Genomic DNA, 27,577 nt, shown 5'->3' on the forward strand with positions numbered 1-27,577 from the left:
CTTTCCTTTCCTTTCCTTTCCTTTCCTTTCCTTTCCTTTCCTTTCCTTTCCTTTCCTTTCCTTTCCTTTCCTTTCCTTTCCTTTCCTTTCCTTTCCTTTCCTTTCCTTTCCTGCCCTTCCCTTCCCTTCCCTTCCCTTCCCTTCCCTTCCCTTCCCTTCCCTTCCCTTCCCTTCCCTTCCCTTCCCCTCCATTCCATTCCATTCCATTCCATTCCATTTTTACTGGATGAAACGTTTCTTTTCATCATACTGTTGTTGCAAACATAGGAGCTCTGCCAATGAAAAGTTGGCACCCCCAGTTGTAGCCAGCTGGCCTATCTATGAGATTTCTGTGTGAGTGAGTGAGAGTGAGAGGTGTGGGGCAGAAAGAGATTACTGGAGATTACTGCACTATATTTCAACAGCACTGGAAGTGATGGTATTATGAACTTGGTATCATTTTACTGGTCCTGCTTTTAACAGCTGTCTGACACCAAAATTAAACTCCTCCAGTAGATATTAAAAAAGATGAAAGAAGTTCACTGGCTAAATATCTGCACAACAGGTTGCTTTTAAAGTCATTGGAAACACAGCCAGTAGAAAGCTGCAGGCTCCTCATAAATATCCTTTTTGGGATAACTACAGAAAAGCTTGTATGAACTTCATATAACTGGAAATTAATTCATTGATTGCAGTACAATTCTCTGCTATCTTTCACAGCAATTTCCCAGTGTTTCAGCCAAAGAAAAGTGTGAAAAATAGCTGTTGAAAATTTTTCTTGAAACCAAGCAAGCTAGGTTATAGTTTGAGTCAGGGTTCCAGTAGTAGCACCTAAAGGAAGGGCCTACTAAATGTTTCAGCATATTTTGAGGTACAGCAGCTGCCAGGGCCCAGTGTGGGTGATACACAGTGCTGTCATTCCTGATGGCAATGGCAACAGCACTCCCAACTGCATACACTAACCAGTGCTGTTGAGGAAGGGGTGTGTAGGTAGTGCAGGCAATTGAACATGGGCATTAGGAATGCTTGCAAGCTGGAGAAGAACACACAAACAGGTGCATGCAGTGGAAAGAGAGGACCGCCCACTTCCCACCCCCATTTTGGCTCAACATGAGTTTCAGAGAGATTTTTCTGAAAACGAAGTTACTTCAGAAGAAGAGGCAGGTTTGGGGGAGTGCTCTGGAAGTGACATCACAGGAGAAGGTGGAGTTTTGGTCCAGTGTGCCCCGGAAGTGACATCACTTGGCCCTTGACACCACAGGAAATGACATAATTCCTGTCTTCCAGCTCCACCCCCAAAGTCTCTTGGCTCCACCCCCAAATTTTAGTGGACCACGAAGGAGAAGTGTAAAAATAACCAGGCCTCAGGAAAGAAAAGTTTGGGAAACCCTGATATACAGCATGTTGGAGCTTTGTTTTACAGTGACAAAATAAATGAGAATACTAATTTTAGTGGTACCATAAGTACAAAATTTAACAGTTGTGTTAAATTTTTATTTATTTATTTCCATTTATATATGGCCCCCCTGCGAGCAGGCTCAGGGCAGCTAACAAGCCAAAATGGCATCATAAAACACAACTATCAGTATAAAACAATATTAGAACACTAGACCATTAAACATTCAGACAATAACATTGGTGCTGTTTCCAGATACAGCATTATAAAAAAGGTTTGCTTTTTTATAGGAGAGCCAGTTTGGTGTAGTGGTTAAGTGTGCGGACTCTTATCTGGGAGAACCGGGTTTGATTCCCCACTCCTCCACTTGCACCTGCTAGCATGGCCTTGGGTCAGCCATAGCCCTGGCAGAGGTTGTCCTTGAAAGGGCAGCTGCTGTGAGAGCCCTCTCCAGCCCCACCCACCTCACAAGGTGTCTGTTGTGGGGGAGGAAGGTAAAGGAGATTGTGAGCCACTCTGAGACTCTTCGGAGTGAAGGGCGGGATATAAATCCAATATCATCATCTTCTTCTTCTTAATGGCATAGGTCGATGGTACACAAGTGTGCGATAACGGTAGTATAAAACATTTGACTTCCAGGCTGTTCAGCAGCTCTCTCCCATCTTAATTCCCAAATGCAAGTTGGAACAATGCAGTCTTACAGGCCCTGCAGAAAAGAACAAGATCCTGCAGGGCCTTGATGTCATCTGGGAGAGCATTCCACAACACCTGCACTGCCACTGAAACTCAATCTGGCCTCCTTTAGCCCGAGGACTGACAAAAGATTCAGGGCCCATGAACACAGTACTCTCTGGAATATGTGCGAGGAGAGGCGGTCCCGCAGGTAGGCATGTTCCAGGCCATATAGGGCTTTAAAAGTTAATACCAGCACCTTGAATTGGTTCTGGTATGCAACAGGCAACCAGTGCAGTGCTTTTCAGCACAAGTTGGATGTGCTCATACACAGGGAACCCCATCAACAACTTGGCTGCAGCATTCTGCACCAGTTGCAGCTTCTGGATCTGAAACAAGGGCAGCCCCATATAGAGGGCATTAAAGTAGTTTATTCTTGAGGTGACTGTTGCATGGATCACTGTTGCTGAGTTGCAGCACTCAAGGAAGGGAGCCAACTGTGTTATCTGCCGAAGGTGGTAGAAGGCAGATTTGGTGGTGGCTGCTACCTGGGCCTCCATTGAGAGGGAGGATTCCAGGAGTACTCCCAGGCACTTGACCTTTGGCACCGGTATCAGTGGCACCCCATCAAAAGCCGGTAAGGGGATTTCCCTTCCCAAGCTGCCATGGCTTAGGTAAAGAACTGTTTTCATCGGATTTCGCTTCAGTCTACTTAGCCTGAGCCATTGCACTGCAGCTTGTAGCACCAGGTCCAGATTTTCCAGGGTGCAGCCGGCCTGACCACTCATCAATAGGTAGACCACTCATCAATAGGTCATCTGCATATTGATTGCATCTTGGCCCATACCTCCAAACAATCTGGGCAAGGGGGCGTATATAGATATTAAACAGCTTTGGGGAGAGAACTCCCCCTTAAGGCACTCCACATACAAGTGGGTGTCTCTGGGACAATTTCTCTCCAATTGCCACCTTTTGTCCTCAGCCTTGAAGAAAAGAGGTGAGCCACTGCAAAGCAGAACCCTGAATCCCCGTGTCAGCAAGGCGGATGGCTAGTAGCTAATGGTTGACTGTATCAAATGCAGCCGACAGGTCAAACAACAAAGCACTGCCAAGCCACCTTGATCCAGATGCCTCTGGAGGTCATCTATGAGGGCAACTGGGACTATCTCCGTCCCACACCCAGGTGAAAGTTGGTGTCAAGTCCCGATATTCCAAGAATGAGATCCTTTGTTATTTCAAATAGATGCATTTATTAGAATACAGGTGATGCTTCACTGCCATGGTCAGTGAAAAGACTGAGGCAATACCGGTTACACAATTACTATATAACAGGGGTGGCCAACGGTAGCTCTCCAGATGTTTTTTGCCTACAACTCCCATCAGCCCCAGCCAGCATGACCAATGGCTGGGACTGATGGGAGTTGTAGGCAAAAAAACATCTGGAGAGCTACCGTTGGCCACTCCTGCTATATAAAATAACATAAACCGTTACTACATGGCAAGATTCAAACCTAAAGGTTACTAGGTTAACATAACAGTAATTCTACACTACAAAGTATTCTACCAGGGACCTGTGAATAGATAAGAACTCTGAGAACCAGGGAGGGTGACATCTCACATTCCACAGCAGACACAACAGGACCCATCCTGGGTAGTAAACAATAGCATGCCAGATTGCCAGGCCAGCTAAGCAGTAAATAACAGAAGTCTTTGAGCTGTAACTAGAGAGAAAATGGAGGGGCTTGACAGTTGGACTGAAATGGATCCAGCACAGAAGTGTCATCCAAAAAACCCTGCAACTGTGTTGCTGCGACCTGCTACCTATCTTACCCAAAAAAGGGTAAGTTTGGCACCGGCTGATAGTTTGCCAATATGGCTGGATCTAAAGATTTTTTTTAAAAAAAGAAGTGTCAACCCACAGCCTCTTTGAGAGGTGTGGGAAAGATCCCTTCTGAAAGGGATCTGTTGACAATCACCTGGAGAGGATCTTGTAGCTTTGCCTGGCAAGCCTTTATCAGCCAGGATGGGCATGGATCCAACACACAGGTAGTAGACACACAGAGGAGAGAACTCTGTCAGCTTTCTCCAGGCTGAGTGGCATGAAGCAATCCAAAATTAGACCAGAAGACTTTCGTGGTGCCTCAAGTTTGTTCACTGTATAAAATGTGGCAGAGAGCGGCGCGACATGACCTTAGCCGTGAAAAAGCTCACAAAAGCCTCACAGCCAATGTCCAATTCCCTAGCATTTGGTTTGCCTTTCATTCAGTTTAGTGGAGTCTATTTGAGGCATCACATTTATGACCTGATTAAATGAATTCAAATAAATTAAATGAATTACGGAATGAATGGGGCAAATTTATTCCATCTAATAGTGCTGACACTAAAACAAGTTTATATCCTTCAAAATTTCAACTATGGCTATATTACTGGAAATTACATCAGCCAAGTGCTTCTAACCATGATTGTTCGATGTGATCTCCATGTTCAGAGGCAGTATATCTCCAAGGATGCAAACAGTGACCATAAATTACAGGCACAGCCATTCCTGTGATGCCTTGCTTGCAAGCTGCAAGAGACATTTAGCTATTCACTGTTGAAAATATAATGTTTTACAAGATGGAGCTTAGTCTATTTTAGCCAGGCAACTATGGAATCTGGTTTTGTGTTTTGTGGGGGGGGGGGGGGGGGGGGAGGGGAGAGGGTTGGAAGGGGGAAATGGCCTAGAATATTTAAATAAGTAAAAAAAATCTTACAATTAATCGATTTGACATTCATCCGCCTATGCTAGGAGGTGGTAGTAGCTATTTTCCTTTCCTTTATTCAAATTACAGCATTGCACAGAGGCTATAGAGGAGCCTCAAAAGTATATGGCGGGTACTATCCCAGTTGGACTTGGCAGCCATTCTCAATAATAGCTCTTGTATTTGAACTGGTATACAGAATAGCTCATTTAATCAGGTCATTTGTGCAATTGCATATAAATATCAAAATTTAAGCTCAGCAAAGAACATATCTTTAAGGATTCAGAGTACTTTAATACCCAAGTATCTAAGTGACTGAGATGGGCTGCATTGTGCAGGGGGTTGGACTAGATGACCCTGGAAGTCCATTCCAATTGTATGATTCTAAGTGGGATTTCAGGACCCGCAATGTGTTTCATATGATATCATACACAATTATTTGCATTTTACCATTACAGAATTCCCGGGAATGTCTCTGTGATGACCTAAATCACAAAATACCCTCTAAATATTTGGAAAATAAAGTATTTGGACTTAATAATAGTATGTATTTTATATATAGCGATTACAAAAATAAGCAAGGATGCAGTATCTCTTTTTTCCAATAGCTGTAAAAACATTTCATATGATGACTGGGAAAGTGACATAAAAACTGCACAAAAGTATGTCTAGCTCCTGTTTCAGATCATTTTTTGACAGCCTCAGTCATGTTTGCCATTTTCCAACTCATAGAGTTCTAATATTTTAATGTATGACATTCTAGGAGGGAGGAGCTAAAAATAATCATTCTACAAATACAACGGATAGTGTTGATAGATCCAAGTGGGCAGCCCTGTTGGTCTGAAGCAATAGAACAAAGCAGTAGACAAGTGGCACCTTTAAGACCAACTAAGTTTTATTCAGAATGTAAGCTTTTGTATGCTCTTAAGCAGACTTCATCAGACAAAACTGGAATGGCAAGCCATCTTTAAATATAGAGAAAGTGGGCAGTGAGTTGGTACGTAGAGTCAAGGGAATGTTTTTAGCAGATTAAAAACATTCCCATGACTCTACATACCAATTCACTGCCCACTTTCTCTATATTTAAAGATGGCTTGCCATTCCAGTTTTGTCTGATGAAGTCTGCTTAAGAGCATACGAAAGCTTACATTCTGAATAAAACTTAGTTGGTCTTAAAGGTGCGACTTGTCTACTGCTTTGTTCTAATGGATACTGTTGTTTAAGTCCAGAAAGAATTTTGCAGTTGTAAAATGATTTTGGTTAATTTGCGAACCAGTTAATATTTATTGCAGAAACAAGATGATAGTTGTTTTTGTACCAAACATGTGAAATTTCATACTGCCAAATAAACTACACCAATGGACTTCGAGTGGGAGTTTTGCCTGAGTAGCGGTTACTGATCTTGGTCTTAAAATGTGAGATTTTCTATTGATTTTATTCTGACCCAAGTATAGAAAGAACCAAGTTATAGAAAGTGACTATCATTCTAACAGCCATCAAACTGCTGTGCTCATGCAATCCATTCCATTGATATTATTAAATTGTAATTGGCAAGCTGTTTTGGTATTTGAGCTTTCTTTATGAGCACTAAGACAGCCAGTATGGTGTCGTGGGTCAGAGTGCTGGACTAGTATCTGTGAAATGTCTATTTGAATCCCTGCTCATGCATTGGACCAGCCTGTTGGTGACCTTGGACCAGTCACACCCTCTCAGCCTAACCTGCCTCACAGGGTTGTAATAAAGATAAAATGGAGGAAGGGAGAATGATGTAGACTGTCAATCTGTATTGAGTCCTCATTGGGGAGAACAGCAGGGTATAAAAGAAGAAATTGTTTTCTGATAGTTCTCATCTGTCTCATAATCTTGTTATATTCACTCTGACATGGCCACACACATGCATGCTATTATATTACCTTTACATCTACCCAACATGCCAGCCATGACAGACAGAAGCTTAGAAATAACCCTTCCCCCCATACACCTGGGATGGGACAGACCTGGATGAAGAAAAACAAACACAAATATCTATGGGTAGAAATTTCTTGACAACTAAAGGTTAGGTGATATGTTCATAAAATTCAGCCCAATTTGTGACTGGAGAGTTAAAATCAGGGCTTTTTTGCATATTAGACCAGACAACCCTGGTGTAGCCAATCCCCCAAGAGCTTACAGTAGGTCCAGTACTAAGAGTCCTGTAAGCTCCTGGAGGACTGGCTACATTAGGGGTGTGCGGCCTAATATGCAAAGGAGTTCCTGCTACAAAAAAAGCCCTGGTTAAAATAAAGAATTGTTGTATATGCAGAAAGTGGCTAGCTTTGGATTCCTGATTTGTTCACTGTTCCTGCACAGAATCTCATTCCACATCCTTGAAATAGGGAGGAAATCCTGTTGTTTAAGCAAGCCTTATGAGCTGTACAAACTTATATACCAATTCAGGCAATTGGGAATTTTAGCAACAAGATCAATGACAAGTGGCATAACCAAGCAGGCAGTTCTTCTAAAGCCCTGCTAAACACAGTGGGAGCTGCATAATGCTATCAGACAGCTGAGTACTTCCTTGCATCCCAAGGCAATGTACATTACAGTCCTTGAAATGGATTGGCAGTAGAATTCTTGGCATCCCCAGTTCCTAGTTTAATGTATTTATATTAGCTGGTGAAGGGGGGTGGGGTTAGATGATGTTGGTTTGATTCATGGTGCAGGGGAAAGCTTCACTATACAGATACTATGAGTAAGCTATGTACTTCAGCTTCCCCTTCAGTTTTCTCATTACTCTTTGAAAATCTTCCCATATCACTAGCTCACTTGCCCTTCAACTGTCCAAACATCTTAGTTGCATATGTTATGGGCTCCTTAGCACATCTTTAGCAGTTTGCGAAGAAATTAGCTAACAGGGTTTTATGTTTATTTTCTAGAGCTGTGGGAATAGTATTTGTTGGATGCTTTATTTCAGCTACAGTCCTTTCCTGGAGGACGCTTCCATCCTCGACCCACTTCAGTCCGGCTTCCGCCCAGGTCACGGGACGGAGACGGTGTTGGTTGCCCTGGTGGATGACCTTCAACGGCATCTGGATCGGGGTGGCTCGGCAGTACTGATGTTGTTGGACCTATCGGCGGCGTTCGATACGGTCGACCATCGGCTGCTGACTTGCTGCCTTGCCGACGCGGGGATTCAGGGGTTGGCCTTGCAGTGGCTTTCCTCGTTCCTTGAGGGTCGGGGACAAAGGGTCGCGATTGGGGGGGAACTATCCCAGAGGCGCTCACTTAACTGTGGGGTGCCCCAGGGAGCGGTTCTCTCCCCGATGTTGTTTAACATCTATATGCGACCGCTTGCCCAGATTGCCCGAAGGTATGGGCTGGGGTGTCACCAGTATGCTGATGACACCCAGCTCTATCTACTTATGGACGGCCGACCGGTCTGCGCCCCAGAAAACCTGGATTGGGCACTATAGGCCGTGGCTGAGTGGCTCAGACTGAGTGGACTGACACTGAATCCTGCGAAGACAGAGGTCCTTTGTTTGGGCCGTCGGGGACCGGGAGGGGAAATCCCGCTGCCAGCTTTTGACGGTGTACCGCTGAGGCCAGCGGACAGGGTCAGGAGCCTGGGGGTGCTATTGGAGCCGTCCCTAAAGATGGAGGCTCAGATAGCGGCCACTGCCAAGTCCGCATTTTTTCATCTTAGACGGGCAAGGCAGTTGGCCCCCTTCCTGGCCCCCGACGACCTAGCAACAGTGATCCATGCCACGGTCACCTCGAGGTTGGATTACTGCAATGCCCTCTACATGGGGCTGCCCCTGTGCCGGACCCGGAAATTGCAGCTAGTGCAGAATGCCGCGGCCCGGCTGTTACTGGGCCTCCCAAGGTGGGGGCACATCCGGCCGGGCCTTCGGGCTCTGCACTGGCTTCCAATAATATACCGAGTCCGGTACAAGGTGCTGGTCATTACCTTTAAAGCCCTATATGGCCTGGGACCTGCCTACCTGAGGGACCGTCTCTCCCCACACGTTCCCCAGAGAGTACTGAGGTCTGGCACTCAAAATCTGCTCACCATCCCCGGGCCCAAGGAAGTGCGTCTCAAGGCAAGTAGAGACAGGGCCTTTTCCACAATGGCCCCTATGTGATGGAACCAGCTACCGGAAGAGGTGAGGGCCCTGCGGGACCTTGCTCAGTTCCGCAGGGCCTGTAAGACAACCCTCTTCCGGTTAGCCTATGCCTGATTAGATAATGTAGCTACCAGATTTTTGTGTTTATACTGTATAGTTTAATGTTTAATTTTAAGGTTTTTAGGTTTTAATTGTCTGATTTTAGAGGTAATAACTTGCTCTGATTTTACTGTTTTATTGTTGTTGTAAGCCGCCCTGAGCCACTTGTGGGAAGGGCGGGATAGAAGTCACCAAATAAATAAATAAATAAATAAAATTAAATGTTTTATTTTGCCATTACAATCCAAAGTAATGTAGGCACTCTTGAGGTCATTGTGGGCTAACAAATATTGGAGTTAAAATTAAAGTATCCAAGGACCTGTGTAGAGCTTTTGGGGTGGGGATATATAGCTGCTATTGACTCATATCTCACTCCTGTATCTACTGTGTATGGTGTGACTTCAGCTATCTCTTGCAGGGACAGAGTAATTTTAAATATATTGGCACCATATGCTTGTTCTAGACATCATGTAGGTGATATGGGTTGGCAGTGGCCTTTAAACACACTTCTGTGATTTTCATGCAGTTGACCATGCCGATTGTGTCTTTACCAGTGATTCTATGAAGAGCTGTGTCATGCTGGCTATTGCTAATTTTATTGTATTGTTTTAAATTTAAATGTGTGGTTTTTTAAAATTGTTCAGTTCATATTGTGATCTGCCCTGGGAAAGGGCGGAGTATAAGCCTACTAAATAAATAAATAAATAAATGATTTTACAGAAGATGTTTTCAAGTTGTACAGTAGTTAGTAAAACAATAGGCATTTTATAAATGGCTATAAAGAGCTGAAGTTCGGGAGTGGGGTGAAATTGGAGGGCCAGTGTTGCATGTTGGTCATGTTTGACATGTTTGACTGGAATCAATGAAACCTGGGTTTTGAATCCCTACTCAGCCATAAAACACACCTGATATCCTTGAGCTAGTTTCCCTTTTTCAGCCAAACATCACAGGCTTGTTGTAAGGATAAGATTGTGGAGAAGAAAATCTTTTATGCTACCCCAAGCTCTTTGAAGGGTTAGTGGAGATTATCTAAAATAAGATTTTTTCATATCCTTTAAAATATTTTATTAAGATTTTTACAGATAGAGACAACTCAACACAAAAATTGAATAATTAAGAGTTTTTCACAAAGTCTTTTACCTCACAGTTTACCAGCATCACATATTACAGTGCAGGCTTGCCAAATGTTAGATGCTTAAAGCACTAGTGCATATTGTATTCGCTTGTTCAGTTGACTTCAGTTGAGGTCTGTGGAGCAACCAACACAGGAACAAATAAAAAGCTCCAGAATTCAGAATGTAAATAATATGTTTTCATAAGTGTGGAGCAGTTGAATGAGAAAATGTTTACAAAATCTCATTTAAAAATATTGTACTTAACATGATTCTGTTTCCTTGGGTCTACAGTTGCCTTTTGATTTGACCTTCTGGTACATATATTGGCTGTTCAAGGACATGATTCAAACTGTCCCAGATCCAGCAGCTCATATCAAGGTAAATTTCATGTTTCTATTGGTTAGCTAATAATTTTATTACATGTAAGTATACCAACCCAATCTGGACCCAGTTCTTTCCCCCACAAGTTGTGGAGAATGAAGGAGGGAAGATGTCATAGAGCTTTTTCTCCTTCAGTAGAAGATGATGATATTGGATTTATATCCCGCCCTATACTCTGTATCTCAGAGTCTCAGAGCGGTCACAATTTCCTTTACATACACACACACACAACAGATATCCTGTGAGGCAGGTGGGGCTGACAACTCCTGTGAGAGCTATGGCTGACCAAAGGCCATTCCAGCAGGTGCAAGTGGAGGAGTGGGGAATCAAACCTGATTCTCCCAGATAAGAGTCCACACACTTAACCATTACACCAAACTGGCTCTTTAGTTGGTCTTTAGTTGCTCAGGAAGCCCTTTGTCTTGAAACATGAGGCACACTATGGGAATGTGTTGGGAAGAGATCAGGGATGGAAACTGGTGGTCTCCAGTGCTAGCTGGAAAAGGACCAACATGTGAAGGCAGCTTTGTGGTAGCTCTGCTCAAACCCACCCCTACTCCCCATTCCTCAGCTATTCCTTTGCTTTCACCATTCTTCCATAGCTATGAAAAGAGAAGCTGGGAAACTAGCCTTTAAAAATAAATATATTCTTGTCTTTTTGACTATTTGATAATATTAAGACATTTTTGGAAATATTTCAGATACCTATCATTTGTTAACTAAACCTCAACAAACATTCATTTTCTTATTTCTATTTAAGAATAATAGTGTTTAGTTCATTCTATGTCATTCATGATCAATTCTGAGTATATTAAAAAAAATAAAAATAAGAGCAAACACATACCATTTGTTTGAATTTCATTCTTGGGAGGGGGAGGACAGTGAAGCAAATAAGTATGTCAAAATTGGAGATAGTTTTGTAAATGTATCTCTCTTAATTGTGCAGTGCTAAAAGTGATTAACTGAGACCCTGTTGTTATGCTCCAGCTGTCTCCTCTCAAGCATGGAGGTAGCTAATGGCATCCTTTTCTTTGAGGTGAGATGATTTGTAGTGCAGTGTTATGTCTCCTCTGTTACCAGACCAGAGAAATGCATTCCAATATATAACTCTAAATGGTGACCATATAAACTTAGCTTGTTTTTCCTGTTTGTATTTGTTAAAACATGTTGTATGTTAATTTGCTGTTCAACCTCCACCTATATGTATAGACTGGTAACTTCTATTTCAATGTATCTGAGGAAGTGTACATGCACACAGAAGCTCATACCTTGATTAAACTTTGTTGGCCTTAAAGGTGCCATTGGACTCCAACTTTATTCTACTGCTTCAGACCAACCCAGCTGCCCACCTAAGATCTAATATGAAACTGTAACTTCTATACCACACTTGCTTTTGTGGAGTGGCTGCTGTTGAACTGTGTTTTTAATGTTATAAAGTTTAGCTTAATATCCATCTATGCTGGTAATCCTACCTATTATGCCTTTATGAGTGGGCTTCTCTCTTAACACATTTGTTAACTTCAGAACTTGTTTTCTAGCTTCAACTTTTAACTTTTTCTACCTCTTTCTACCCCTCAGTAGGAAAAATTAAGATACATGTGCTATGGTAGTATAGGGTACAGCAGTCCACAACTCTCTCAATTATTGGATATGCTTGCATTTTTTTCTTATTGAAATTGAATCAATTATATTTTTAAATTCCATAAATATGCCAGAGTACAGGGGTACTATTTTATATGCTAAGTAAGTTATAAACTTCACACATTTAACAAAAACCAGTATGTAGGGTTGGATCTAGAAACGTACAAGTGGAAACATGAATGGGCTTAGTACAGGTATGCTTGTGTGAGATCTTGTAGGTCTATAGGTTGGATAGAGTGCTGTTCAGTATATGTTATAGTGAACATAAGAACATTATAACATAAGAAAAGCCATGTGGGATCAGGCCAGTGGTGAATCCAGTCCAACACTCTGTCACACAGTGGCCAAAAAAAACCAGGTCCCATCAGGAGGTCCACCAGTGGGGCCAGGACACTAGGAGCCCTCCCATTGCTGCCCTAAGCACCAAGAATACAGAGCATCATGTGCCCCAGACAGAGAGTTCTATCAATACCTTGTGGCTAATAGCCACTGGTGGACCTTTTCTCCATATGTTTATCCAATCCCCTCTTGAAGCTGTGTATGTTTCATGAGCCCTGACGAGGGGGAGCTGGAAGGGTTAACAGACCTGGAAGAATTGCCAGCCAGTTCCTCAGCCGAACAACCAGCAGCTGGCCCATCAATCACTCTCCCCACATTCCAGGCACCAGTGTCAGCTGTTGACAATCAATCTCCTCCAAGCTCTCCCCTTCCCATCTCAAGAGTTCGAACCAGGCTCCGGAAAGAACTTTCAGAGTGAAGACATGAGGCATGCCGATGAGCCCTGAGTTCTAGCAGAGTCAGAGTCAGGGAGCAGGCTGATTGAGGCTCCCATATAACTCCCACCCAGGACCTGGTAACCTTGTGGAAGCAACAAGTCTATTCTCTGGCTTGCATCCACACTCCTTCCTGATCCTGACCTGCTTGAATTCCTTGGACCCCGGACCCTTTGGCTCTTGGACATTGACTTCTGATTCCAGTTTGCGATTTTGCTTTGGTGACTGGGCTTCTGCTTGACTCCCTGGACTTTGACCTTGGACTGGCTTTGGACTCCTGCCTGCCTGCACTCTGAGAACGTGACACTATACTGGTAGCCACCACCACCTTATGTGGCAGTGAATTCCATGTGTTAAACACCCTATGGATGAAGAGGTACTTCCTTTTAACTGTTCTAACCCGACTGCTCAGCAATTTCATTGAGTGCCCATGAATTCTTGTGATGCAGAGTGGTAAAGCTGCAGTACTGCAGTCCATGCTCTCTGCTCATGACCTGAGTTCGATCCCAGTGGAATCTGGGTTCAGGTAGCCAGCTCAAGGCTGACTCAGCCTTCCATCCTTCTGAGGTGGGTAAAATGAGTACCCAGCTTGCTGGGGGGAAAGTGTAGATCAGTGGTCCCCAACCTTTTTGGCACCAGGGACCAGTGGCCCATCCACTGCAGCTCCAGGGCTGGCAGGGTGGGGGAACTAAATTTGTCCTCCCCCCCCATGCAGCCTCACCATCCTGCCTCCCCGGCAGCTCCTCCTCCCTGTTTAATTATGTTAAGCCGAGAAAGTGCCTTCCAGGTTCTTTAAAAGCTTACCCCCCCGCCGCCAATCAACTGATCTGCGGGGAAAACTGCGGCAGCAGTGGTGAGCAACAGCTGAACAAGCGGCACTGCCCTTGTTCAGTGGTCACTTGCTGCTGCTGCGGGGGGGGGGGGGTGTGAGCTTTTAAAGAGCCTGGAAGGCGCTTTCCCTGGCTTAACATCATAAAAACGGAGGAAGGAGGAGGCGCCATGGGGGGGGCAGAGAGGCTGCGGGGCGCCACGGGGGGTGGGGAGGCTGGCGGTCCAGTTGCTGATGGGCCATGGACTGATACCAGTCTGGGGCCCAGCGGTTGGGGACCCCTGGTGTAGATGACTGGGGAAGGCAATGGCAAACCACCCCATAAAAAGTCTGCTGTAAAAACATCATGATATGACATCACCACAAAGTTGGAAACGACTGGTGCTTGCATGGGGGACTACCTTTACTTTTTATTATGATACTGGCTGATTTGTTTTCAGTTCCCTTCCTAATAATCCCCAGGATAGTGTTGACCTTTTCCATTGCAGTCAAACACTGTTTTGACATTTTCGGTGAGTTATCTACCATGACTCCAAGATCTCTCTTGGTCAGTCTCCAACAGTTCTGACCCCATCAATATGTATTTATAGTTAGGATTTTTGGCTCCAATATACATTACTTTGCACTTGACTACGTTGAACCTCATTTGCCATGTTGATGCCCACTCACCCAGGCTTGACAGATCCCTTTGGCATACCTCACAATCCTCACTGGTTCTCACCACCTTGAACAATTTAGTGTCATCTGCAAACTCAGCCACTTCACTGCTTACTCCCAACTCCAAATCATTAATTAACAAGTTAAAAAGTATTGGGCCAGTACTGTGCCTTGCGGTACCGCACTGCTGACAACCCCTACTGTGAAAATTGCCAATTTTACTCACTCTCTTTTTACTATGAATTAGCCAGTTTTTGATCCATGAGAAGGCTTGTCCTTTTACCCCATTACTGTTAAGCTTACTTGAGAGCCTTTGATGAGGAACTTTATCAAAAGCTTTTTGGAAGTCAAGGTAAACAACATCTATTGGGTTCCCCTTGTCCACATGTTTCTTCATCCGCTTAAAGAACTCTAACATGTTAGTGAGACAAGATCTTACAGAACTCATGCCGAGTGTTGGCTTATTTGTCTCCAAAGATAAACTCCATTAAATGTATATGTGTGGCCATGTGAACTTACCTTGGATGTACTCTTATATACGGTTTCAATGTACATTTGGGGAAAAGATTCCCCCCCCCCCGCCCCGAACTGCAAGCAAGACATTTAAAAGCTTATTTTACCTTATTTATTTGAAATAAATGCAACACCATAAAGATAACAACAGCAGTAAAATCACTGTAAACAACTAATCAAATAGTATCAAGCAGAAAACACTACATATGTATGGTAACTTTACTTGGATACTATATACGAAGGGAAATTTTGGTAACACTTCAAAATAATAGTTTTTAACACCATTCTGTCTGCTGTCCCTATCTCAATATATATAAAAACCATTTTGATAAAAAGAGGCTGAAAATAATGGTTTCTTTGTTTTATAACTCTCAAAAAACTTTGCCAACAGCCAGATGGAAAACAGTGCTAATGATGCGTTCAAAGGGCAGTATGTTACTTTAATCTTTTCTATGAATATGATAGGAGTCGATTTATATTTTTTAATGATTTCTGTTAAACATCTAGGGGTGCTGAACATCTCTGAATCCCATCTCCTGACCTCTTCCACTGTCGTTAGAGGGCTAGAGGAGTTGCTGAATCAGCACTAGGATGCAATACATCTGTGTACTACCAGGGTTGCTGAAAAGTGTGTGTGTTAAGTACTGTCAAGTCACTTCAAAAGTACTCTGTGACCCTATGAGGGCCGTGGCGTTGCGTCTTCCTCTTTTCCTGCTGCCTTCAACTTTTCCTAGCATTATTGCATTTTGCAGTGACTCTTCTCATAATGTGAGCAAAGTACAATAGCTTCAGTTTAGATATTTTAGTTTCTAGGAAGAGTTTAGGCTTGATTTTATTTAGAACCTGCATATTTGTCTTTTTGACAGTTCACAGTATCTGTAAAACTCTCTTCCAAAATAATGTTTCAAATGAATTAACTTTCTGTCAGATTTCTTCTTTGTCCAAATAATGGGAAATAGTATAGTATGATTAACTTGATTTTTATTGCCAGTGACACATCCTTAGATGTAAGGATCCTTTATAACTCCTTCACGACTGCCCTTTCTAGTCTCAGTCTTCTTATTTCTTTGTTGCAGTCTCCCTTTTGGTTGATTAGAAAATCTTGTATGATTGAAGTTTCTTCATTGCTAGCCTTATAGTTGATTTTAACTATTATTATGAGCTGCCTTGAACCAAGAGGAAAGGCTGGGTATAAATGTTTTAATAAATAAACAAACAAAATTGTTTAATTCCTCAGTAGCCATTATTTTGGTCTTCTTGATGTTCAGCTGTAATCCTGCTTTGGCACTATCTGCTTTAATTGTCATCAATAGCTGCTTCAAGTCTTCACTATTTTCTGCCAGGAATGTGGTGTCTGCATACCTCAGATTGTTAATGTTCCTTTCAACAATTTTCACTCCACCTTCATCTAAATCTAATCCAGTTTTCCTTATGATGTGCACATGGTCTGAACAGAGAGGGAGATAAAATGCATCCTTGTCTGACACCTTTGTTAACTGGAAACTATCCTGTTTCTGCCTAACAGAAATCATTGTTTCCCTAAATTCTGTCTTAACAGTAGCCTTTTGTCCAGATTATAGGTTGTGCATCAAAATAATCAGATGCTGTGGGAATGCCCGTATCTTTTAAAACCCACCATAACTTTTCATGATCCAGACAATCAAAAGCTTTGTTGTAATCTGTGAAACACAAACTGATTTTCTTCTGAAATTCTCTTGTATGCACCAGTAACCAATGTAAATTTATGTGGATTTTGTAGAAGAGATTTTATAATTAGGACCAGATAAAATGTAATATCTTGTGTCACCTATTCCTTGCTGACCAACTTTCTTTTTCCACTGAATTTTCATGATTTCTGTTGACACACTTGGGGTCAACTAAACTAAATTCAGAATAAGACTATAGAAAATTTTTCTTCAATGTTTAAACAAACAGCTGCTTATCTGTAAAATGGGACTTCCATATGTGGTAAAGAAATATTTGAACAACCAGTATTATTGACATTATAAGGCAGAAATGTGTGTATTATTGCACAGCAAAGAATAAAATGCCAGATACCAATTACTATGATTAAACAAGCCAAAATTTATTAAATGAACAAGGTATTTAGGGTTTGCTACTAAGAAGAGGCAGATAGGATCCAAACCCAGGGATAATTAACCAGGATTCCTCTTAGTACAACTAAGCTCACCCTTAGGAAGCCACCTATTTTTGGATGTGAATGCTAGAGTTAACTAAGCTTTCCATTGAAACTGCCTGCAACACCTGCTGGTTATGTAATACATTTGCTAATAAAAATAGTTCCATATACGAGACATTTGCAGAGCAATCCTAAGGGGAGGGCTGAAAGTGCTTTGGAAGCCAACTAACCGCTACGTCGTCATAAGTGTGAGTTGCGCCACTCTAACTCCCTCCATGCCAGTACAAATGGGACTTGTGCCTGTTGTCAGGCGCCTTAGTGTATGCCTACCCATGGCTGCTGGCGGAGCAATGCCCTGTCCTGCCTGTGGTGCAGCTGAAGCAGAGGAAGCCATGTTGGCATAGGATGGGGTGGCCCCAGGGGCGTGGCCAGCATTAGTGAGCTCCCAGAGACTTTCCAGCCTGGGAAAGCCCCCCACAAGAGGTGCAAAGTTATGGCAACGAAAATGCTGGCATATCCCATAGACACGCATTCAAACAGAAAACAAAGTCTGCCACCGCACAAGCTTGCAAACTCCTTAGGGAGCCATGTAATTGCCTCACCAATCCCCTTATGCCTTGGGCTAGGCGAGCCCCCTCCCCAACACCCAATCTCCTAGAAAAGCTTCTGCCCCGGCCTCGCAAAACTCTTCAGTTAGGGTAGGGCGCGCAGCACGGGACTCTGCCGTAGAGCTCCCTGCCGTGTGGACTTAGCGTAAGGGTGGAAGCACTTTGGTGGAGGGAGCTTCACAGAGAAGGCACGTAGGTAGTACAGTATGAGCTATTTGACTTACGAGTTGGAGGGCAAAGTCTCTACTCCGTGGCTAACCTCTCCTGTTTCCAAGCCCCAATAGGTATCTGGCCTCCGGAGTGTTTGCATATGGACGGGTAAGTGCAATTTAATACCCCCGTATTGCCCCTCTCCCCTCTTTTGAGGCTGGGCAGATTGCCAGTATCTCCAGCACTGGCAGCGTGCTTGGGCATGGGGCAGTTGCCCCAGCCCCAGCATGCCACTGGAGGCCCTCCCCTTGTCTGTCCTTTGCCTCGTTCTCACCCCTGGCAGGGCAACGGGGGGGGGGGGGTCTGGTCAGGGAAGCAGGTCAGTGACTGTCTCTTTAAGAGAGTCCCTGGCTTTGACATAGCCTCATGCTGCAGCTGCCATGGCTGTTGAATTACAAGCGAGCCAGGAACACTTTAACCCAGGACAGGTGTGTGTGTGTTGGCTGGTTCCATCATGTGCTGCGGGGTTGTTTGTTTTCCCCCCACACACCTCTGCTGCCCCTGTCAGGACGGGACCTCCCTGGCAGCTCCAGTGGGTCTCTTTCTATGTTTTGCAGATTCAACAGAGTGACTTCTGTGTGTGTGTAGCAATGCAAACCCTGCCCTCCCCCTCCACTTAGCCAGCTGTTCCTGCCCCCCCCTCTGAGAACAGCCTGCCCTGCAAGACTTTGCAATTCCTCCTGGGATGCTATTCTCCTTGGTTGCAGCACAATAAAACCTTAGATGTGCAACTGCGTTGTCTCTCCTGCTTGGCTTATGCTCCGCTCCTTTCCTTCCCCCCCCCCCCCCGCCACTCTGTCAGTGGGCTCCCTGAGGGAATGTCTAAGTGAGTGGGCTCACTTTTGTCTTGGGGAGAGGGTGGGGGTTACTATGAGCTGCCTCTCCGCTGTGAGACCCAACAGGGGAGGGGGTCTTTGCCTCATGCATCCCATGGGGGGGGCCTTGGGCCAGGTGCTGTGCCTCAGCCTTTCCGGCCTGACAGCCTCTCCAACCCCACAGGGCTAATGTGATGGATGCATGGCCAATGTCTCTCACTCTGAGTTCTGCGGCCCCCGGGGGAGGAGTTCCATGCACACAGCAGGGGGTGTCAGGGCAACATGGAGGGTCTCTGAGTCTGTACTGGGGGGAGGTTGCCTGTGGGACTTGGTGGCATGCTGGGACTCTGCTCGTTCCCATACACACATTTGGGCTGGTGTCTTTGGAAACGAACTCCTGCACTTTGTGCTTCCTGTTTATTTGTGGCTAGCTTGGGGGCGCATGCCTCTGCCCATCTGCCTGCCATTGGCACAAGTCTCTGACAGTGGGTGGGTGTGAGGGGGTTGCCAGCCTCTTAGGAGCAGGCTTTCCGCCTCCCTCACAGTCATGTGCAACAGACTGGCCAATCCAGTGGTCCTGCGCTGCCCCATTCCTCCCCCCACCTCCACCTTGGCAGCAAGCCAAAGGCACACACACGGGCAGAATCACCATGGCAACAGGTTCTCTCTCATGCCCGCTCACTCCCTTCCCCTCCCCGCTTGGCATAACTTCTCCGCTTTGGAAGATGACTAGCTCCACCTACGTTAGTTCTATGCTCAGATGGGACTCTGTGGTGGAACTCAGGATTGGGCTGCCTACCCTTTATCCTGCCATTCTTTATCCTACTGAGATGCCTTTTTGGGAATCTGGCCTCACTGACCTCACTTTTATTGCATTCTTTTATGTCTGTGCTGATTCTTCTTCAAAAGTTTTGATGTATAGCTATTAATAAAAATTGAACCAAAAAAGAAGAAAAATTAATTGGCTTGCAGGTCTGATTCCATAGGCCTATCCAGAAGGAGGAACTCCCCAGAGAATATATCCCAACCTGCAGAGATGATTAAAAGCAGCGATAAAAATGCGCCAAGTAGGGTTGCCAGGTCCAACTCAGGACATATCTGGGACTTTGGGGGTGGAGCCAGGAGCAAGATTGTGACAAGCACAATTGAACTATAAAGGGAGTTCTGGCCATCACATTTAAAGGGACCATGCTCCTTTTAAATGTCTTCCCTCCATTGGAAATAATGGAGGATGGGGCACCTTCTTTGGGAGCTCCCTGGTCCAGTCTTTTTGAAACTTGGGGGATTTTTTTGAGGGGAGGTATCACATGCAATGCTGAAAACTTGGTGTCTTTACCTCAAAAACCAGCCCACCAAAATAGATACTATAGGGTATAATGGAGTTCCCAGTGGACATCTCCCCACTTTCTTCTAACCCTGAATTAGAGGGAGGACTTCCAAACCAAGGGATCTCCTGCCCCTAACTGGGGTGTTAAGATACCAGTCTATACCAATTTATATTACTTGGCCATGCTTTTTGAAAAAATAGTGCGCAATTGGAAAACAGGATAGTTTTCCCTCTTGGTAATATTAGTTAGGAACTAGATTTATTACTGTGGCTTGGGTCTGGACCAGTAACTCACTCCAATAAAAGACAAATGGAAATTTATTTACAAAATATTTACATATATAAAATATATATGCAGGGGAGAGAAGTGCACAGTAAAGCAAAGAACACAGATAAAACAACAAACTTGACTATGCTCACCTACTACTGCCCTACCAGCTTGTAGCTTCAAGGTTGCATTTGATGTTCATCTAAGTAGTCCTAATGGCTGCTGATCAGTTTGAATCAGTAGCATCCTTGTGCATGCATACAAGCAGTATATGAAACAGCCTGCTAAAATAATGTAATGTTCCTTTTAACATGAAAGAACTGTGAATACTGATTTGTTTTAATTTCAAACTATAGTTTGGGTAGAATATTTAAGTATGCGTTAGCCAGATGTTTTGTAGAAATTCTACAGTGTATCACAGGATGGTCAGATTCAAAGCAGACAGTCTGAAGCACATGTACAGTGTTACAAAAGAGGGGGGGAAGGGACACAGACAGGCAGAAATGCAGACAGAGACATGTCTTTCCTGAGGACCAGCAAAATTGTGGGAGCATTTTCTTCCACATGTGCATTGATCTGTGTGGATTGTGTTAGCCAGATGTTTGAATGAATCCTATATCAGGAACAGCAAAGCCAGAAAGGTTAAGGAACTGCGCTGCTATGAGCTCCTGCTGAATCTGAGGCTTGTGTTTATGTAAACAGGGGTTCTAGTAGACAGATTATCTTGGCAACACAGTAGTTTCTAGTGTCCTTTCTTTAGTTCCAGTCCTTATGTAGAAAATATATGGGTGACTGCATATGTGCACATAGATGTCTTCTTCAGAAACTCATGCAGTATCTAATTTTTTTTGAAACTGGAAAGCTTTAATCACTTGTTTTGTACAGGGAAGATAATATACAGTTCTGTACAGAGTACCAAATGGTTTAAAAATACAACTGTGGTGATAAAGCATTAGCACTGCATTGTCAAACTCAAAAGAAATATTAAAGTATTTATTCGCAGATCTTTTTTGTATCGTGATCTACGTACTATTTTAAGTGGCGAGATGAACAGGCGGAATAGTGGCTTCATACAAAATATGCCAGTGTCACACTGTAATGAGAGATGATCAACATAATTGTAGTTAAGATTGTTTTGAAAGACTACTGAAAATAGCTTTGATCAACTGTTGGATTATGATATTAGACAGAAAAATTCAAATGTAAATATACATAATGAAACATAAGAACATAAGAGAAGCCATGTTAGATCAGGCCACTGGCCCATCCAGTCCAACATTCTGTGTCACACAGAGGCCAAATATATATATACACACACACACACACACACACATACACACACACACACACTGTGGCTAATAGCCACTGATGGACCTCTGCTCCATATTTTTATCTAACCTCCTCTTGAAGGTGGCTATGCTTGTGGCCGCCACCACCTCCTGTGGCAGTGAATTCCACATGTTAATCACCCTATGGGTGAAGAAGTACTTCCTTTTATCCGTTTTAACCTTTCTGCTCAGCAATTTCATCGAATGCCCACGAGTTCTTGTATTGTGAGAAAGGGAGAAAAGTATTTCTTTCTCTGCTTTCTCCATCCCATGCATTATCTTGTAAACCTCTATCATGTCACCCCGCAGTCGACGTTTCTCCAAGCTAAAGAGCCCTAAGTGTTTCAACCTTTCTTCATAGGGAAAGTGTTCCAGCCCTTTAATCATTCTAGTTGCCCTTTTCTGGACTTTCTCCAATGCTATAATATCCTTTTTGAGGTGCTGCGACCAGAACTGCACACAGTACTCCAAATGAGATCGCACCATCGATTTATACAGGGGCATTATGATACTGGCTGATTTGTTTTCAATTCCCTTCCTAATAATTCCCAGCATGGCGTTGGCCTTTTTTATTGCAAACACACACTGTCTTGACATTTTCAGTGAATTATCTACCACGACCCCAAGATCTTTCTCATGGTCAGTCTCTGCCAGTTCACACCCCATCAACTTGTATTTGTAGCTGGGATTCTTGGCCCCAATGTGCATTACTTTGCACTTAGTCACATTGAACCGCATCTGCCACGTTGACGCCCACTCACCCAGCCTCAACAGATCCCTTCGGAGTTCCTCACAATCCTCTCTGGTCCTCACCACCCTGAACAATTTTGTGTCATCCGCAAACTTGGCCACTTCACTGCTCACTCTCAACTCTAAATCATTTATGAACAAGTTAAAGAGCATGGGACCCAGTACCGAGCCCTGCGGCACCCCACTGCTTACCGTCCTCCACTGCGAAGACTGCCCATTTATACTCACTCTCTGCTTCCTATTACTCAGCCAGTTTTTGATCCACAAGAGGGCCTGTCCTTTTACTCCATGACTCTCAAGCTTTCTAAGGAGCCTTTGATGAGGAACTTTATCAAAAGCTTTCTGGAAGTCAAGGTAAACAACATCTATCAGGTCTCCTTTGTCCACATGTTTGTTCACCCCCTCAAAGAAATGTAGCAGGTTAGTGAGGCATGATCTTCCCCTACAGAACCCATGCTGAGTCTTCCTCAATAACTCGTGTTCATCAATGTGCCTACTCATTCTGTCCTTGATAATGGTTTCTACCAATTTCCCCGGTATTGAAGTCAGACTGACTGGCCTGTAATTTCCTGGATCTCCTCAGGAACCCTTTTTAAAGATGGGGGTGACATTTGCTACCTTCCAGTCCTCAGGAACGGAGGCAGATTTCAATGAAAGATTACAGATTTTTGTTAGAAGATCCACAAGTTCAACTTTGAGTTCTTTCAGAACTCTCGGATGTATGCCATCCGGACCCGGTGACTTATTAGTTTTTAATTTGTCTATTAGTTGTAGGACCTCCTCTTTTGTCACCTCAATCTGACTCAGGTCTTTCAACACCCCTTCCAACATTAGTGGTTCAGGGGTGGGCAAAAAGTTCTCATCTTCCACAGTGAAGACGGAGGCAAAAAATGCATTCAGCTTCTCAGCCATTTCCCTATCCTCCTTCAGTAATCCTTTTACCCCATGGTCATCCAAGGGCCCCACTGCCTCCCTGTCTGATTTCCTACTTCTAATATATTTGAAAGATAATTGGTTCTTCCTTAGAACCAGCATGGTGTGGTAGTTAGAAGGTCGAAGTAGGATATGAGATACCAAGGTTCAAATCCTCACTCTGCCATGCAAACTTGCCAGAGACCTTGGTCCTGTCACAGACTTTCAGACTAACCTACTGCACAGGGTGTATACTAATAAACCACAGGAACAATGTGTATGTGTATGCGGAGCTGCAGTGGAAGATCTCTTTCGCTATATAATGGTGTGCCCTTTATATTCAGACCTTAGAAACAGATTCCTTTCTGGAATTTTAAGCCAAGTACACATCTGACAATGAAAATTTGATTTTCTTACTGTCAGACATGAACCCCTTGGTCTCACACAAGATAGCAGTTTTTGCACTTGCAGCTAGAAAAGTTAGATCCAAGGTGCCTCCTAGTAATGCACCACATTGAGCTCTATAGTCCAGCACAGCTATTATGATTTTAAACATATTAATGATGTACTTATGAAATTTTAGAAGTGTACAGTTCTAACCTGAAGATCTGCGTTTTAACTATGATTTTTGAATGTAAATTTTTAAACTGTAATTTTATATTGTAATAGCCAATGGCCACATACAATAAAACTATTACCTACCTACCTATCTATCACACAGGGTTGTTGTGAAGACAGAATGGAGGAGAAGGAGAACTGTGCAAGTTGCTCTGGGTCAACATTGGACAGGAAGGCAGGGTATAAATAAAGTAAAATAAACAAAAAAAAAGAATAATTTGGGGATATAACCTAGATATTGCAACCAAAATATGAAGCAGGGTAAGTTTTCAGTTCTGTTCAGTATAATTAAGCTGTAGAGAAAGTAAAGCATTTCAATTTTAGTCTTTTTGCTATCAAGGAATGTCCTTACTAGTGGTCATCATCTCAGGTCCTTCTTCATATTCCACCACTTTAGATAGGTTCCCATGCAAGAGAGGAAAAACCTTCTTCTTTGCTGCTGCTGCCATCCTTGAACAGTTTTCATTGCCAGGTTTTAGCTTGTTTTTTATTAACTGCTGTATTTTTTTGTTTCACAGTTTTCAGTTTTTTGCCCTTGGTTAAGCTATGATTTTTGGTTGGTTTGCTGTTTTAATTGCTGCTTGTTTATGCTGCTGAAGGCTTTGATTTGTAAAAGTTTTTTAAAAATGATTTGGTTTGTACTTTTCATTGTGTAAGTGTTGTCTTGATTATTCACTGTGAACATTCTTGGATATTTGTGGTGGAGCTCTGTTATGCACATATTTTAGTGTTTCTTTCACCAGTTTTTACTCCTCTGAACAAAATGTAAAGTTGGTCCTTTTATTATCTCAGCTTATGGTATCAGTTCTCCTTATTCTGTATCTGCAGGCAAATTTCTTATAGCAGTTTGGTGTAGTTGTTAAATGAGCAGACTCTTATCTGGGAGAACCAGGTTTGATTCCCCACTCCTCCGCAGGCTGCTGCTGTAGTGACCTTGAGTCTGTCATAATTCTCTCAGAGCTGTTCTGCTCAAGAACAGTTCTTGGAGAGCTCTCTCAGCCCCACCTACCTCACAGGGTGTCTGTTGTGGGGAGGAGAAGGGATAGGAGATTGTAAGCCTCTATGAGACTCTGGTAGTGAGGGGTGGGGTATAAATCCAATCTCCCTCCTTCTTCCAATCACCTTTCAGAGGGGGATGGAGTATTGCAGAGAAGCACAGCGGTAGTGTTCTAGTTCAGTTTTGCCTCAGCTAGAGTTCAGTGATAGTTTAGGTCTGCCTCAGTAAAAGAGAGACAATTTGAAGGGTAATTCTGCCTGGTTGCATGGTAGAGTGGTTTAACTTTATCTCTGGAGGGGATAGAATACTTGGTTGCTACAGAGTTCCCATTTTCCAGTCGGGGATGGAAGATCCCTCATGGGGGAAACCCAAACAGAGATGTTGCTGCATGTCACTGATGTGATGCTGAGGAGTGATCTAGCTCATATTCCCATTGATATAGCTCATATTCCTCCTTGTCAAGCCTCCTTTAATGCTCAAGGAAGGTGTGTCATATCCTACCCTCCTATCTGTGAGATATATGGGACCTTCTCCTCTGGTAAATCTCCAGAAGGGCATTATGCTCTTAAAACAGAAATCTGTTAGTTGTCCCCAGCCAAAAGATATCCATCTGTCCTTAACAAGGGCCAGGGCGTTTTCAGTCTTGGCCCCAACCTGGTGGAATTCTCTGCCAAATTCTATCAGGGCCCTGTGGGATCTTATGCAATTCCACAGGGGCTGTAAGGCAGAGATGTTATACCAGGCTTTTGACTGAGGACAGCCATGGTTGCATCTCAAACTGGTATCCTTCTCTGTCTTTTCTGTCCATTCACTTCATGCTCACTCTCCCCGCCCATGGCAGTAACTGGTAGCCTGCAATTAGTGGTAATTGAGTAATAATAATAATAGATAATGTCATCCCTCAAGGAGTTCCTGTCCTAGACTCCCAGGTGCATGAAGTTGCTGAGGCCCCAAACTTCTAGGCTGAGGAGCACCCTTTTATTCTCCAAAATGCCTCAGGGTTCTCACTTATGCTGTCCTGTGTACCACTCAAGCAGCATTATCCCACACTACCACCACTACAGGGGAGAGTCAGGTAGGGTTGCCAAGTCCAATTCAAGAAATATCCGGGGACTTTGGGGGTGGACCCAGGAGACTTTGGGGGTGGGGCCAGGAAACATTGGGGGTGGAGCCAGAAGCAAGGTTGTGACAAGCATAACTGAACTTCAAAGGGAGTTCTGGCCATCACATTTTAAGGGATCGCACACCTTTCAAATGCCTTCCCTCCAGTGGAAATGATGGAGAATAAGGGCACCTTCTTTTGGGGCTCATAGAATTGGACCCCCTGGTTCAATCCTTTTGAAACTTGGAGGGTGTTTTGAGGAGGGGCATCAGATGTGATGCTGCAAATTTGGTGCCTCTACCTCAAAAACCAGCCTCCACAGAGCCTCAGATACCCGTGGATCAATTCTCCATTATTCCCTGTGGGAATCATTCTTCATAGGGAATAATGGAGTGTCCAGCAAACATTTCTCACCTACCTCCTGCTTTCTGATGACCCTGAAATGGGAGGAGGGCTTCCAAACTGGGGGATCTCCTGCCTCCGCCTGGGGATTGGCAATCCTGGAGTCAGCTCTCACTGCTTGATTGGGTTGAAGGAAAACAGTCGAGCCAGAAGCTACCAAAGCTCCTAGGGAGACTCCTCTAGTTAGGGCTGTCATGTTCCTGGACTGGGTGGGGGTTCCTTCACCTGAGAGGTTCCCAACCTGCTGGCCTGCATTGGGCTGGTGGGGGGAATCCTCCCCCGACATCGCCGGTGCAATGACATCACTCGCAGTAGCGTCATCATGCCAGCGACTTCGCACACCGGCTGCTCTAGGAGCTTCTGGGAAAACTCTATGGTTTTTGCTGAATGCTCTAGCAATTTGGGAGGGAAAACTCTATTGTAGGAGGCTGTGGGAGAGGCTGTGGAGGACTTCGCAACCCTACCTCCAGTACTTATTCCTCCTTCACAAGGCTGCTCATGCATTTTGGTGTGGGAGAGCCAGTATGGTGTAGTGGTTAAGTGCATGGACATTTAGCTAGGAGAACTGGGTTTGATTCCCTACTCCTCCACATGACCTTGACTCAGGCACAAGTTATCTCAGAGCTGTTCCTCTCAAGAGCAGTTTCTTCCAGAACTCCCTCAGCTCCACTTACCTCACAGGGTGTCTGTTGCGGAGAGGGGAAGGGATAGGAGATCGTAAACTGCTCTGAGACTCCTTCAGGTAGTAAAGAGCAGGGTATAAATCAAAACTGCTCTTCTTCCTCCTCCTCCTCCTTTTCTTCTTCCTCCTCTTCTTCCTTTTCCTCCTCCTTTTCCCATGCTGCTTTCTCTAGTTGTAGGGGGGGAAAAGGCTGGCTTTTTTTCGGTGCACAAGGCACACAGTGTTAGTTCAGCTGGCTCTCCCTTCCCTCCAAGCCATTGCCAGATCCCATTCCTTATCTCCACTTTATGCAAAGAGGAATTGTTGGAACTGCCTTCTAAACTAGTCATTTTGTCAGGATATTGATATTCCCTATCGAGAAATATCTACCTAGACATTTTCCCTGCTATTCATGTTTGCATTTTTAATGTGTGTTGATACTTGTACGCTCTGGTATGTAAAGCTGAATGGGATTGCTGCCAGCTTGATAGGCTGTTTGAACATATGGCATAAAAAATGCAAAAAGGAAGCAGATACTCT

General features: G+C 43.9%; 1 protein-coding gene across 4 annotated transcripts in view; it reads left to right on the top strand.

Annotated features, from left to right (window-relative positions):
* ERG (ETS transcription factor ERG) overlaps window positions 1–27,577 on the top strand; it is a 283,816-nt gene that overhangs the window by 102,073 nt on the left and 154,166 nt on the right. For all 4 annotated transcript variants that reach the window (XM_060234254.1, XM_060234256.1, XM_060234257.1 and 1 more), the window contains one exon: window positions 10,397–10,483. In XM_060234254.1, the coding sequence (XP_060090237.1) occupies window positions 10,445–10,483 (39 nt within the window). In that variant the 5' untranslated portion in view covers window positions 10,397–10,444. Of the gene's footprint in view, window positions 1–10,396; window positions 10,484–27,577 lie in introns of those variants that run through there.

This window comes from Heteronotia binoei, chromosome 3 (genome assembly GCF_032191835.1).
Source record: "Heteronotia binoei isolate CCM8104 ecotype False Entrance Well chromosome 3, APGP_CSIRO_Hbin_v1, whole genome shotgun sequence".
NCBI classification, from domain to species: Eukaryota; Metazoa; Chordata; class Lepidosauria; order Squamata; family Gekkonidae; genus Heteronotia; species Heteronotia binoei.